Source organism: Triturus cristatus, chromosome 3_2, assembly GCF_964204655.1.
Source record: "Triturus cristatus chromosome 3_2, aTriCri1.1, whole genome shotgun sequence".
In the NCBI taxonomy this organism is placed as follows: Eukaryota; Metazoa; Chordata; class Amphibia; order Caudata; family Salamandridae; genus Triturus; species Triturus cristatus.
Window position 1 is genome coordinate 410,701,552 of NC_140584.1, and position 12,320 is coordinate 410,713,871.

Here is a 12,320-nt window from a genome sequence, read left to right on the forward strand (position 1 = left end):
CTCAGTTATTATAGGTTTAAACCTAAAACCAGATCACCTAGCTACATGTCGGGATCATTATTCATTGGAGGATGTGCATCTTTTGCTTTCGGTGTTGACATCTTCAAAGTGAGCTGTATTTGTCCTTTTCTCCTTTAGAGCTGTAGATTTTGGTGTTGAAGGAAATTTCTCGGCTCGGTCCAAAGCCGGAAGGCTTGGCAGACTATTTCAGTACCGAACCTGATGGTGGGCCGTTGGAAGCAGCGTCTCGTGCAGACCGTGGCCAGAGGGACGTAGTGGCCCAGAAGCCTTATATTCGGTTGAAGAATCTTGAGGGGCAAAGGGGCTTTGTTACTCATGGAACCCTGTCCCGATGGAACGTCTTTAGGCTTGAGCTCGATTTCTAGTTTGGAATCAGATTCTTGGATAGAGAAGGCCTACTCTTCCGCTGCGGACGCATCCATTTCTTCGCACTCAATATCTTCTCTGAAGACATCCAGGGTATTTGATGTTCTGCCTCTGCATGTCCCTTTGTCGAGCCAGATAGTCCTGAATAGTCTTTCGGCCGTAACAATTGACAAGCGTCACAATCTTCTTCCATGTGCTCCGGTGAGAGGTACAAGCTGCAGACTTTATGCAGGTCGGTGCGCGGATACTTGGAGTGGCACCGAGGCCAAAATCGAAATGGAGTCCATTCCATTGGCAGAAGACTGGATACTATGAAATGGAATGCATGTCGACCGACGTGGTGCGGCCTGAAGGTCGCCAATGAGGTCTTCTATAATGAAGATGGTGTTTCCATTTTTCTCGACACGCGGAGAATGGTGAAATGCATACAAAACCATACAGACAAGGGTACAGTGTGTTGTGCACCAAGAGTATCCCAAATGGTGTTGAACCGGAACACTGCAAAACACACCCAAACCTGAATGCAAGAAAATCTAATAATTGAGTCGATGCTCATGCGCACTATCACCGAAAGGAAGAGTCACCTTACCTCGCGACTGGAAAAGACTTCCAAGGAAAACAATTAACAAACATTCGGACCAAACACTAGATGGCAGGAATATGCAAAGCATGTGTATCTACAGCACACATGCCTCAAACTGTTCACTACTACCATCTGGACTCCTGGATTTAACACGGACACCTCCAGCCAAGCAGGTCTTCTTAAGGTGGTGCCTGCACATTTTCTACTAGCCGTTATCCGGCACATCCAGTGCAGATTTTAGGCAAGTATTTGACTGTCTTGCCCTCCTGGATTACTGCCTTTGTCCCATTTTACTGCTCTGGGAGATGAAGTATTCATTTCACCATCTCCTCTCATTGCTGGTGCCCATACCGGTTGTTCAGTACATACGAATTGAAAATTAGCCACTGGGTGGCAACTGGCTTCTCTATTTATTCTACACTATCTCCATCTTCTAACTCTTCCTGTATGGCGGGTGCACTGGCTCATTTGTGTGCCATGGTGATATAGAAATCGGCCCCCACATTGACCTGGATGTAGGCTGGGTCCTGGAAGGTCTATACTTTTCTACACTGTGATTTACTGCCTTGGTTGATGCTGCCTGCCTAAAGGCCTCTCACCCCTGATCTAGGAGATTATGAAGCATAGGAAGGGACACGTTTTTCGTCTGGGATGGCAACAGTATCTTGAAGAAAACCATTCTGCCCTTTCCTCCTCCAATTGTACCCACAGGTGTCTTCTGCCCTTTTAACCTGGGTGTTGCATACCATGATGTTGAGGGGAGTGAAGGTCTAGACTCTAGAAGTATGTGTCCACTGCTTTTTCAGGGAAGTCCATCTCCAAGTCCTGCCATCCCTCTTCTGCTAGATGTGATGGCAATCAGAAAAACTACAAGGGACAAATCGGGACCCAATGTAAAGATCCATGCTGTAAAATCAAAGATGTTAAAGGTAGTGAACCGGAACAAAGTTAAGGTTCCATCCACTATACTGGATGGAGGACAGCACAATCAATTCAATCCATGGTAAAAACACTCAGCCATACTGTTAACGCACACTAGGAAATAAGTTGAAAACAGACACTTTAACATAGGAAATTCATTATATTTTTTATTTTTAAGACAAACACAAAATATCCCTGCAGGCTAAAAAACCAAATTGAAAAAAACTTTATACAGCCAGCATTTTATCTTAGCAACGTGAAGCTGCTATGTTTGACTTTATACACAGAAGGGGATGGGAATAGAAAGTTGTACCTCGTATTGCTATAAACATACATCCAAGTCAAGTTCAATAAAAAATTAAAACATTACAACTCTAGAAACAATCCAGAAACAAAAGAAATACATTGAATGTTGAATGAACAAATGCAAAATATTTTACTATGATCTGACCACAGATGCATCAATTGCTCACTACAGAAAGGTCACCAACATTTCAAAATAGCATGTGAATCTTTATTGGTGTTTCACAAGATTTTCCCCTTAAGTGTGACCAAGAACAAATGAAGCCCCTCCCCCCAAAGTTAAAAGTACAGATACAGTGCCCTTTGACTCCGCTTTCGAAAAATGAAAGGGGTGCTGCCACATGCCTTGGCCACTGGAACAATCACATCTGTACACATTGGGTAGCAAAGTGGAGAGATCACGTACTAACACTGCACCTGGCTTGGAGCAGAGTGTCACCTCTACCCTTAGGAAGATTTGAGGTTGTGGAAAAACGACTCATTTGTATATGCTCCTTTGGATATACTCAATGTTCCAATACTTTAAAAAAAAAATTAAGAGGGGAATTCTTCACCGCCTCAAACTTTGATGAACCACTATAATTTAGCCCTCTCCCACACTCAAAACATTTTTATAATAGAAGTTATTGAAATTTTTCAACTTTTATTAAAAGACCATATAGCAGAACTGGTTAAACCAAAGTACTTATGAGTTTCAAGAGGAGGTCAGAAACTTTCGCCCCAGCTAGAACATCTCTGGTATTAGGGACTTAAAATGCTACATAGAGAATACACCACAAAACCGAATCACCAGACAGGATTTATTTAAAATAAATCCACTAAAAGCTACAAAATGCACATCATCCCACTGATTGACACATGCAAGACCACCACCCAGACTCCTATGGCTTAGAGGAGGACGGGTGTTCAGATAGTTTCACGCTGAAAACAATATTTAAAAATAGACCATGTCCGTACAAATTCACAATAATATTGATAGAACATGAAATTTAGTAATACAAAGATAAATAACCAATGTAAGACCCCCTTATCTTAAAAAAATCTTAAATAAACATTTTAAATCTTACTCATTTTGGCTTTCCCAAAAGATAAAATTCCTAAAACAAATTTTCAGAAAGCATTACTGTTAACTAGATGCTCCTTAAACTGCACAAAATGAGGTCCTCCAACCAGGGAGACGCATGCTTGCAAGGTCTTGGCACAATTTGCCAGCCTAAGGGTAATTCACATTGTATTACCCAGCTTTATCGTATTGAGATTTGTAGTCTATGCAGCAAGCTTCTCCCAGTCTAGGCATAACCCCAGAACTAAAAAAAAAAAAAAAAAAAAAAAAAAGAAAAGGTGCACTGAAATTGCAATAAATTATTTCATCACGAGTACTGCAAGCTTCTCCCTCACCTGACCTCCCCGCCCTCCCCACTCCATGGGTCAGCAGGCAAAGTTTTCACTTTATAAGTCTTCCCTTTGCATCCCTCCCTGAACAAATTTAAGCAGCAATAAGGCCCAAAATTAGCAAATTGTCTTTCAGATCACCCGCTACACAAGCCAGACATTTGCTTTATATGTAGTTAGATAAAATTTATATGTTTGCTAAACAATTTGGGCGCCAGCCATTTTAGCCTCTACAAAGATGTGATGTGTTTTTGAACACTCCGCTCTAGAAAGTTTATTTCCAATTGTACAAGTTAAAATATTTAACAGCAACTACATCATAATTCTTTAGAAATGTAAACCTGTAACTATATACAAACTCCTTTACACAAATCAAAAATGAAAAAGACCTCTTGAAGGACTGATTGAAAGCACTAACCTTTGTCAAACATCGGATCTACTACAGCCTTATAGCCAGCTGTAGCAGGGTAGAGCGGCCATTAAAGGCCGGCTCCAGCGTTTAAGAGCGGAGCACTCAGCTCATCCAATATTGCCTTTACGCTACTGATACACCAATAAGATTGAACGCCTAAAACCACAAAAGTGCAGAAGAGGATTTGTGGTGATGTAGCAGGGAGGAAGCAGCCTGTATGCTAATAATGCCATTACCACATGATTAAGTACAATGTAGTTTGCACAGGGAGTTATGTAACAAATGCTGGTTCAAGTTCCCTGGCTACTTTGATGAAAAAATAAAATATACTGAAAACTCAGGACAAGTTTCTACGCACTATATCAGTTGGTGCAAGCTTCTACAATAATTTGCAAGAATCATTAAGACAGCACTGGGTTCAAAGTAACTGGCATTGCCACAAGGTAATCAGAAAAGATTTGGCTGTAATCGGATTTAAGCTTAGTCCCACAAAAAAACACAAAAAACAACTATCTTGATGTGCAAGAGTTATTGCAAACACGGTGAACTGGAGATTGCTAGGGCTACACAGCAGCATAAGATGGGCGTTTTGTGGGTGAACAGGAAGTTCAATTTGGCAGCCAAGTCTTCAAGAAGCGAAGAACGGATGTTGTCCAAACTACGGCAGATCTACTTCCTATAAGCAGTATCGTTCCATAAGAAAAGTTCCTTAGCAAGCTGCTCATTACATATTCCACAGAAAGAAAAATCTTATTTGAATCCATCGCATAGTGCAATAATTGCTTTTGCAAATTGTATTTGCACCAGTACATGTCTGTTGAGACCACATGACACTGGTAAAACCTGACGAATTGCCAACACTGCCAAAGTTAAAACATTCATTAAAATATTTACAGTAGAAGTCGAAAATTTGCATCAAAAAGTCCGTGCCCCAACGTGACAGAATTTGTTCAAGACGGTGAGGTGGAGGAGCTGGTAAAACATATCAATATATTAAAAATTAAAAAAACAAATCCGAGTCCTTTTAAATTGCAGTTATCCAGGATGGTCGGCCTTTGCCTTTGAGGTAAAAAGTCAGTTCAAAGCTTGAGAACTTAAGTACTTAAAACAAAATCACAACACAAAATGGCTCAACTCTGTGCAGAAAAAAGTGTGACGTACTTTCAGTGCGACGGTCCATGAGTTTGCTGGTTTAGACAGTCCAATATCAACTTGTCCCATATTTGAGCAGTAGATTTTCATATCGATATTCTCAGGACTGCAGGGAGGGCGGTGTGCCTTTGTTGGGTCACTAGTGCTTAAGCAAAATACATTGTGTGCTGGGTATCGTGGTGAATCTGCACAGCCTTGGCAAGAGCTTGGGGATCCCGTCCATTGCTTTGGCCAGAAACGTGGCTGCCCTCTGCGCTGTAATAAAAACAAGCAACTACATATAAATAACTGAACCTGCAATATGCTAGAATTCAACAGCTATTAAAGTCAACTAACAAAAACAGACAACGTTTGATAATCAGCCCTCCAGTTTGCAAATACAAATTTCAAGAATAGGAGCAGTGTTCTTTACCAAATCGGCCCTGGCAAAGCCAATAGGTCGCACATATACGAGAAATTGGCTCTGTCCGAGTTTTTTGTAGCCATGCTGCACAGCAGCGCTGCCGCTGTGCAATATGGCTGAAGTAAAGAAATGAAAATTGCCAAGACAAAGCAAATGGCTCTTGCATGCGATTTGGCTTTGTCAATTTTTTTTAGCCATTTTGCCCAGCAACACTGCTACTGTGCAACTGGCTACGTCTCAGCGCTTTTTTCATTTACTGCAGCCAAGTTGAACAGAGGGCGAGCTGCTGTGCAACATGGCTAAACAATTGCCAAACCCAATATATCTATTATAGACGAAACCTTTAGGCTTTGCCAATGCTCGTTTCTGTGTACTGCTTCCTGTATCGCCATGCAGCTCTATCACTATTAAAAGAAGACCATCTAACTAACCACAGCGCATAGAGTTCAGTTTGTGGGGTGTGCCAACTCAATGTGGTCATTTAAGCAAATTGAGATAAGATCAGCCGAGAAAATTCTAACTCCTCAGGACCCATTCTGCCAGGCTGTGGGTGAACCACTCGCCTCCTCTGCATTGCAAGTCTAGTGGTGTTGGCAGGGTTATCCTCCGCTGCACCAGTTCTATCATTTCTGAATACAAAGTCGGTCTTGACAAATGTGAGCAGATTAGAATTAGGGTCATTGTTGTTTGAACTTCTCCATCATAAGTGGTATCAGAGGGATCAGTCGAAGGGCGTATGCAAATGTCACGACCAATTTATCGACAGGGTATTCCCCTGCATATGGTGTAGAAAGCTGGCTCTGTATATACTATACCAAAGTGAGGTATAGTGTGCACAGAGTCCAGTGGCACCCCAAAGGCAGAGGTAAAGTTAGATAGCACCTTACTCTCCATTTGTGGTAGTGTGGTCGAGCAGTAAGGCTTTATCAGAGGACAGTGTTAAGCATTTGTTGTACACACTTAGTCAGCAAATGAAATCACACACTTCAAGACTGAACTTCAGACCAATTGTTCTGCTACAAAAATATTTAGTTATTTTATTTTGTAGAACCAAGCAAGCCTGGCACAGGTAAGCAAAAAATACTTTACAGTAGTAATGCGGTTTGTAAACAGTTTGAATTGTAATTGTATATGCTCTTTGTTTGGATTACAGTACTGGTACTGGGAATGCAATGCTTTGGAAATACAGTACATATACTTTGTAGAGGCTTTTTAGTAAAGTTACAGGTAAGTTACTTTTGAGATAATTTTCTTACACAGTGTAGTATACCTGGATACTACACTGGGACTTTTCCTTTAAACCGAAGTAAAGTCATTTGTTAGTACAATTTTAAAGAATTTGTTTAGGTTTTCCAACTCCACACAAACTTTTCATAGAAAAACAGTCAATGTTATCCTATGGAGGAAAGGAAAATGCTACTTACCAGTAGGCATCTGTTCTTGGCATGTAGAGCTGCAGAGATTCAAACTTGTGCATAGATCGCCATCTGGTGTTGGGCTCGGATGCTTGCACCTTGTTGTTGTCTTGGAACAAGTCTTTTGTAGCCACAAGATCGGTGACTACACCCTTGGACGACAGTACGCATGGGCACTGACTCCATTCTCAGATTGTTTTTCGCCATGATGGAGTTTAAGAAACAGAAAAGATGTCCATGTGAATGAATCTAAGTAAGATAATACTGGAACAGATACAGATTCCGGGGAGGTGGGTGGGCGTATGAATCTCTGCAGCTCTACATGCCAAGAACAGATGCATACTGGTAAGTAGCATTTTCCATTCGAGGCATATGAGCTGCAGAATTCATACTTGTGCATAGACTGTACAGCATTCTCTCTTCTAGCGGTGGTCACCTGTATCGGTTGCAGTGGTTTGAAAAAGTGTCTTAACAGCCTGGTCTACAGAAGCTTGTTGCTTCACTTGCACATCTACACAATAGTGTTTGGTGAAGGTGTGTGTAGTAGACCATGTTGCTGCCTTACAAATATCTACTAGGGGAATGTTATCTTAGAATGCCATAGAAGCCCTTAGTTTGCGTGTTGAATGTGCTCTAGAGGGAATTGTTAATGTGCGTTTTGCTTTCTGGTAGCATATTTTAATGCATCTGACTATCCACCTGGCAATCCCAGCTTGGAGATAGGGTTGCCTTTATGAGGTGGAGAGAAAGCTAACAGTTTTGTCTTTCTAAAGGCTTTAATCCTGTCGATGTAATAAAGTAAAGCTCTTTTGACGTCAAGGGTGTGAAGAGCTCGCCACCACAGAATCAAGGTTTCGGGAAAAACACTGGTAACTCTACCGATCAAGATGGAGAGCAGAGATTACTTTGGGAAGGAATTTTGGATTTGTTATAAGGACCACCTTGTTAAGATGTATTTGTAAGAATGGTTGTTGTATGGTTAAAGCCTGGATTTCCCTTACTCTCCTGAGTGAGGTGAATACCACGAGGAAAGCTACTTTCCATGTAAGGAACTGCAATTCACACTTGCGTAACAGCTCAAATGGGGGACCCAGGAGTCCAGTAAGGACAATGTTTAGGTTCCACACCAGAGAGGGTGGCATTCTGGGTGGAATTATCCTTTTAAGGCCTTCCATAAAGGTTTATTGTTGCAGGTACTCTAAACAATGACAAATGTCTGTTTTGCAGGTAGGCGGCGAGGGCAGCCAGATTCAATCTTTTGGATGAGTATGCAAAATTACATCTTTGTAAATGCAGTAAATAGCAAATGATGTTCTTAATGGAAGCATCTAGCGGGTCAATTTTGTTATTGCAGTAAATGACGAATCACTTCCATTTGGCTGCATAGCAAGCTCTAGTAGTAGGGCGTCTGGCTTCTTTGATAATGTTCATACAGTCTGGTGGGAGGTTAAGGTACCAAACTCTAGGACTTCAGGAGCCAGATTCAGTTGTGCTGGATCTGGGTGTCTTCTCTCTCCATGGTTCAGCGTGAGCAGTCTTTGGGAGAGACGTAATTTTTGGTGTGGAACTACTGAGAGTTGAGGAGTGTTGTGAACCACGGTTGCCGTGTCCATGTGGGAGAAACTAGGATCATTTTGAGAGACTGTTGCTTGAGCTTTCGTACTACTAGCAGAATGAGTGGGAGTGGTGGAAAAGATTACGCAAATCTGCCTGACCAGTTCATCCATATCGCATTGCCCTTGGACAATGGGTGTTGGAACCTGGCGGTGAAAGTTGGGCATTTTGCATTTGTGTGGCGAACAGATCTATGTCTGGGTGACACCACATGTGGAAAAATGGTTGAAGAACTTGAGGATGAAGTTCCCACTCATGTATCTGCTGTGCACTCCTGGCAGATGTTCTGCGAGAAGATATGTTTTGCGGAATGGCCCATCTCCATACGCTTTGCCCTAGGTGAGATAGCTGTAAAGAACGTGTTCCTCCTCGTTTCTGTATGTAGTACATTGCTGTCATATTGTCCGTGCGGACCAGGACAGCCTTGTTGAGGAGATGTGATTGGAATGACTAACGCTAGAAATATTCAGAGTAATTCTAGGTGATTGATGTAGAGCACTTTGTTGAGTGGTCCACCTGCCCGAGTTGTGTGGTTTAGGAGATGGGCTCCCCAGCCGGTGAGTGATACGTCTGTTAGCACGATCTGTGGAAATGGCTCTAGGAACGGCCGCCCTCTAGAAAGGTTTGGTGTGTTCCACCACTGCAGAGCGCGATGTGTGTGGCTGTCCACAAACACCAGATCTGTAAGTTGACCTTGAGCCTGGTTCCACCGACGTGCTAAGCATTCCTGTAAGGGGCACATCTGAAGTCTTTTGTGAGGTACTATGAAAATACAAGAGGCCATCATTCCTAAGAGCTGCATAATCACTTGTGCGGGAAGGGAGTGTTGAGGTTGAAATTGTGATGAGTCTGCATACTGGCTATCCTGACTGGATTGGGGTATGCTAGACCTTTGGAAGCATCTATTGGGGCCCCTAGATACTGATGTAGGTGGGAGGGTTGAAGGTGTGACTTCATGTGGTTTATTGTGCACCCCAAGTCGTGTAGAAGCTGAATTGTTTGGAAAGTGTGATGCACACTGACTGTGCGATTTGGCTTTTATCACTCAATCGTCCAGGTATGGAAACACATGGATCTGCAGCCTCTGCAAGTGTGCAGCCACTACCGCGAGACACTTGGTGAAGACCCTGGGTGCTGTGGTTACCCCGAATGGGAGAACCTTGAACTGATAGTGTTGGCCGTCAACTGTGAAACTTCAATATTTCCTGTGAGCAGGGTGTATGGGAATATGGAAGTAGGCGTCCTTGAGATCTAGTGTGGCAAGGAAGTCGCCTTGGTAGACTAGTGGAAGGACCTTTTGTAGAGTGATCATGTGAAAATGATCCAACTGTATGTAGAAGTTGGGAGGTCTTGGGTCCAGTACTGGCCTGAGTGTACCATCCTTCTTGGGGATTAGAAAATACAGGGAGTAAACCCCTGTCCCTTGAAGTTCTAGGGGAACTGGTTCTATTGCGTGCTTCTGAAGCATGGAGAGAACTTCTGGTTTGAGGAGCGTTAGATGTTCCGTGGACATTGGACTCTGTTTGGGTGGTATGTTGGGGGGAGTTGCAGTAAGTTCAGGCAGTAACCATACTGGATAATTTGTCTTACCCACTTGTCTGTAGTGATGGAATTCCAGACAGGTAGGAACTGTGAGAGTCTTCCTCCGACCGGAGTTGAATGGTCTGGAGGTAGAGGAGAGAAGCCACTGTTTGTTAGTGGGGGAGGTACGCGTGTTACCTCGGCCTCTCCCTTTATTTCCCCTGTATCCGCCTCTGAAACATCCCTTGTTGGGGGGATGTTTGTATGGGACTTTTATAAGAGGAGGAAGCGGTGTCTGTGCTGATGTTTTTGGATGCACCCCTATAAAAGGAGCAACGAAAGGAGCCTCGTGTAGATGGAGACTGTAAAGCTCCCATTGATTTTGCAGTCTCAGTATCTTTTTTCATCTCTAAGGCTGTGTCTACAGCTGGACCAGAAAGTTGTTACTGATTGAAGGGCTGATTCAGGATAGTAGTCTGCACTTAGTTTGAACCCAGAAATGTGCAACCATGCATGCCTTCATAATAACACTAGTGTGGATGGACCTAGATGCGGTGTCTGCTGCATCGAGGGCACATTTAATGGATGCGTTTGTTATCAACTTACCTCCTGAATCAGATCATTGGCTTTGGCCTTGTATTGGTCAGGTAAATGCTGCATTAGGATCTCAAGCTCGTCACAGTGAGCCCTGTCATACCTGGCAAGTAATGCTTGTGCATTAGCTATCCTACTGTGATTATCTGCTTGGGAGGCAACTCTTGCCTGAAGCGTCTAGTAATTTAGACTCTGGAGGTGGAGCATCACCAGAGGTCTGAGTTGGCACGCTTCCCAACATTGGTCACCATCAGGGAATCTAAGGGGAGTGGGCCTTTAATGTAGGTGGGATCAGCGGGTTTATATTTTTTCTCAATCCGAAGATTGAGAATCCTGGTCCCGACAGTCTTTGAAGTCTGTTTGATGACACCTTTCAGCATAGGTAATGTTTGTACTGTCCTTTGTGACAGTGCAAAAGTGTCTGCGAGGAAGTCTTCCTCTGTGGGGGTCTGAATGCATTTGGACGACATGATATTGGGCAGCCCCATCAATGAGCTGACTAAACCCAATTTTGTCTGGGGGAGATGGCCTTGCTGGGTATGTATCTGTATCCGGAAGGTCTGAAGGATCTACAGGGTCATTGTAGTCGTCCCATGTGTCCTGTGGTATGTTAGTGTCATCATCAGGATCATTGTAATGGTCATTATGTCCACCCTCATCCCCCAAGGTCATCTTGTGGTGGTGGTGAGTATGGAGGAGGTATGGGAGACTTGAGGAGAAAGCTTTAGAAGGAAGACCAGGAGAAGAGGGTCTTAATGGGGAAGTAGCAGTCTTTTCTTCACAGGCACCTCAGGGATGTGTGGGGTGTCCAATTTCCTCTTGTTCCGTGGGATATTGACAATATGGCCTGTTTTAGGGTCCACATGCCATGTTTTGTGTTTCGGATAGATAGGATCCGGGCGAAACAGTTCTTCGTCTTCAGCGCCGACCTTTTTGGTTCCAAACGCAGTTTTGGATCTGGAGCCTTAGAAGGGGTTTTCGAGTCGGAAATCTTTTTCAGATCCGAAGGTTGACGATATTTCTTCGGATCTGAGGCCTTCTGTTCTTTTGGTGCCGGAGTGCTCAGTGCCGTGGCCTTTCTGGGGACAGCAGGAGTAGAATGTGTTCCCGCTTTCGGCATCGACAGTGTTTTTGGGGGCACCGATGTGCAGCTTGCTCAGTCCCGAGCCGCCGGAGGGCTTTTCCTTTGTCTTCAGAGCTGGGCCTGGAGGCGGGGCTTCTGAAAATTTCTTTTGGTTGCGACTAAGGCCTTCAGGTGAAGTCTTGACTGGAGCCTTTGTTTTGTCAGGTGGACTTTGGGCACGGGCAGTTGTACTCACTCGTTGACCTGTGGAGTGATGTGGTCGTCTGAGTCATCTACTTCGGATACGGTGTCTAGTTCCTCCGAATCTTCTGCCTCTGGGACATCAGGGCCTGCATCGAAGAGGTCTTAGGGCACCGGTGCAGCCTGTTGCGCCATAACGTACCATCGAGCACGACAATCACGGATGGTTTTCTTGGAACGGAAGGAGGCCCAGGCTTGGCAATCCTTTTCTTCATGTTCAGGCGAGAGACAAAGGTTGCAGACCTTGTGTGGGTCGCTGTGTGGGAATTTAGCTCCACACTGGGGGCGTTTTTTCTTAA

At 43.7% G+C, this 12,320-nt stretch overlaps 1 protein-coding gene across 3 annotated transcripts in view; it reads right to left on the reverse strand.

Annotated features, from left to right (window-relative positions):
* Window positions 1-2,038: 2,038 nt before the first annotated feature.
* The window catches only part of AGO4 (argonaute RISC component 4), a 588,224-nt gene continuing 577,942 nt past the window's right edge, over window positions 2,039-12,320 (reverse strand). For all 3 annotated transcript variants that reach the window (XM_085647981.1, XM_085647979.1, XM_085647980.1), the window contains exon 18: window positions 2,039-5,405. In XM_085647981.1, coding sequence (XP_085504107.1) covers window positions 5,297-5,405 — 109 coding nt within the window. In that variant the 3' untranslated portion in view covers window positions 2,039-5,296. The remainder of the gene's footprint in view (window positions 5,406-12,320) is intronic.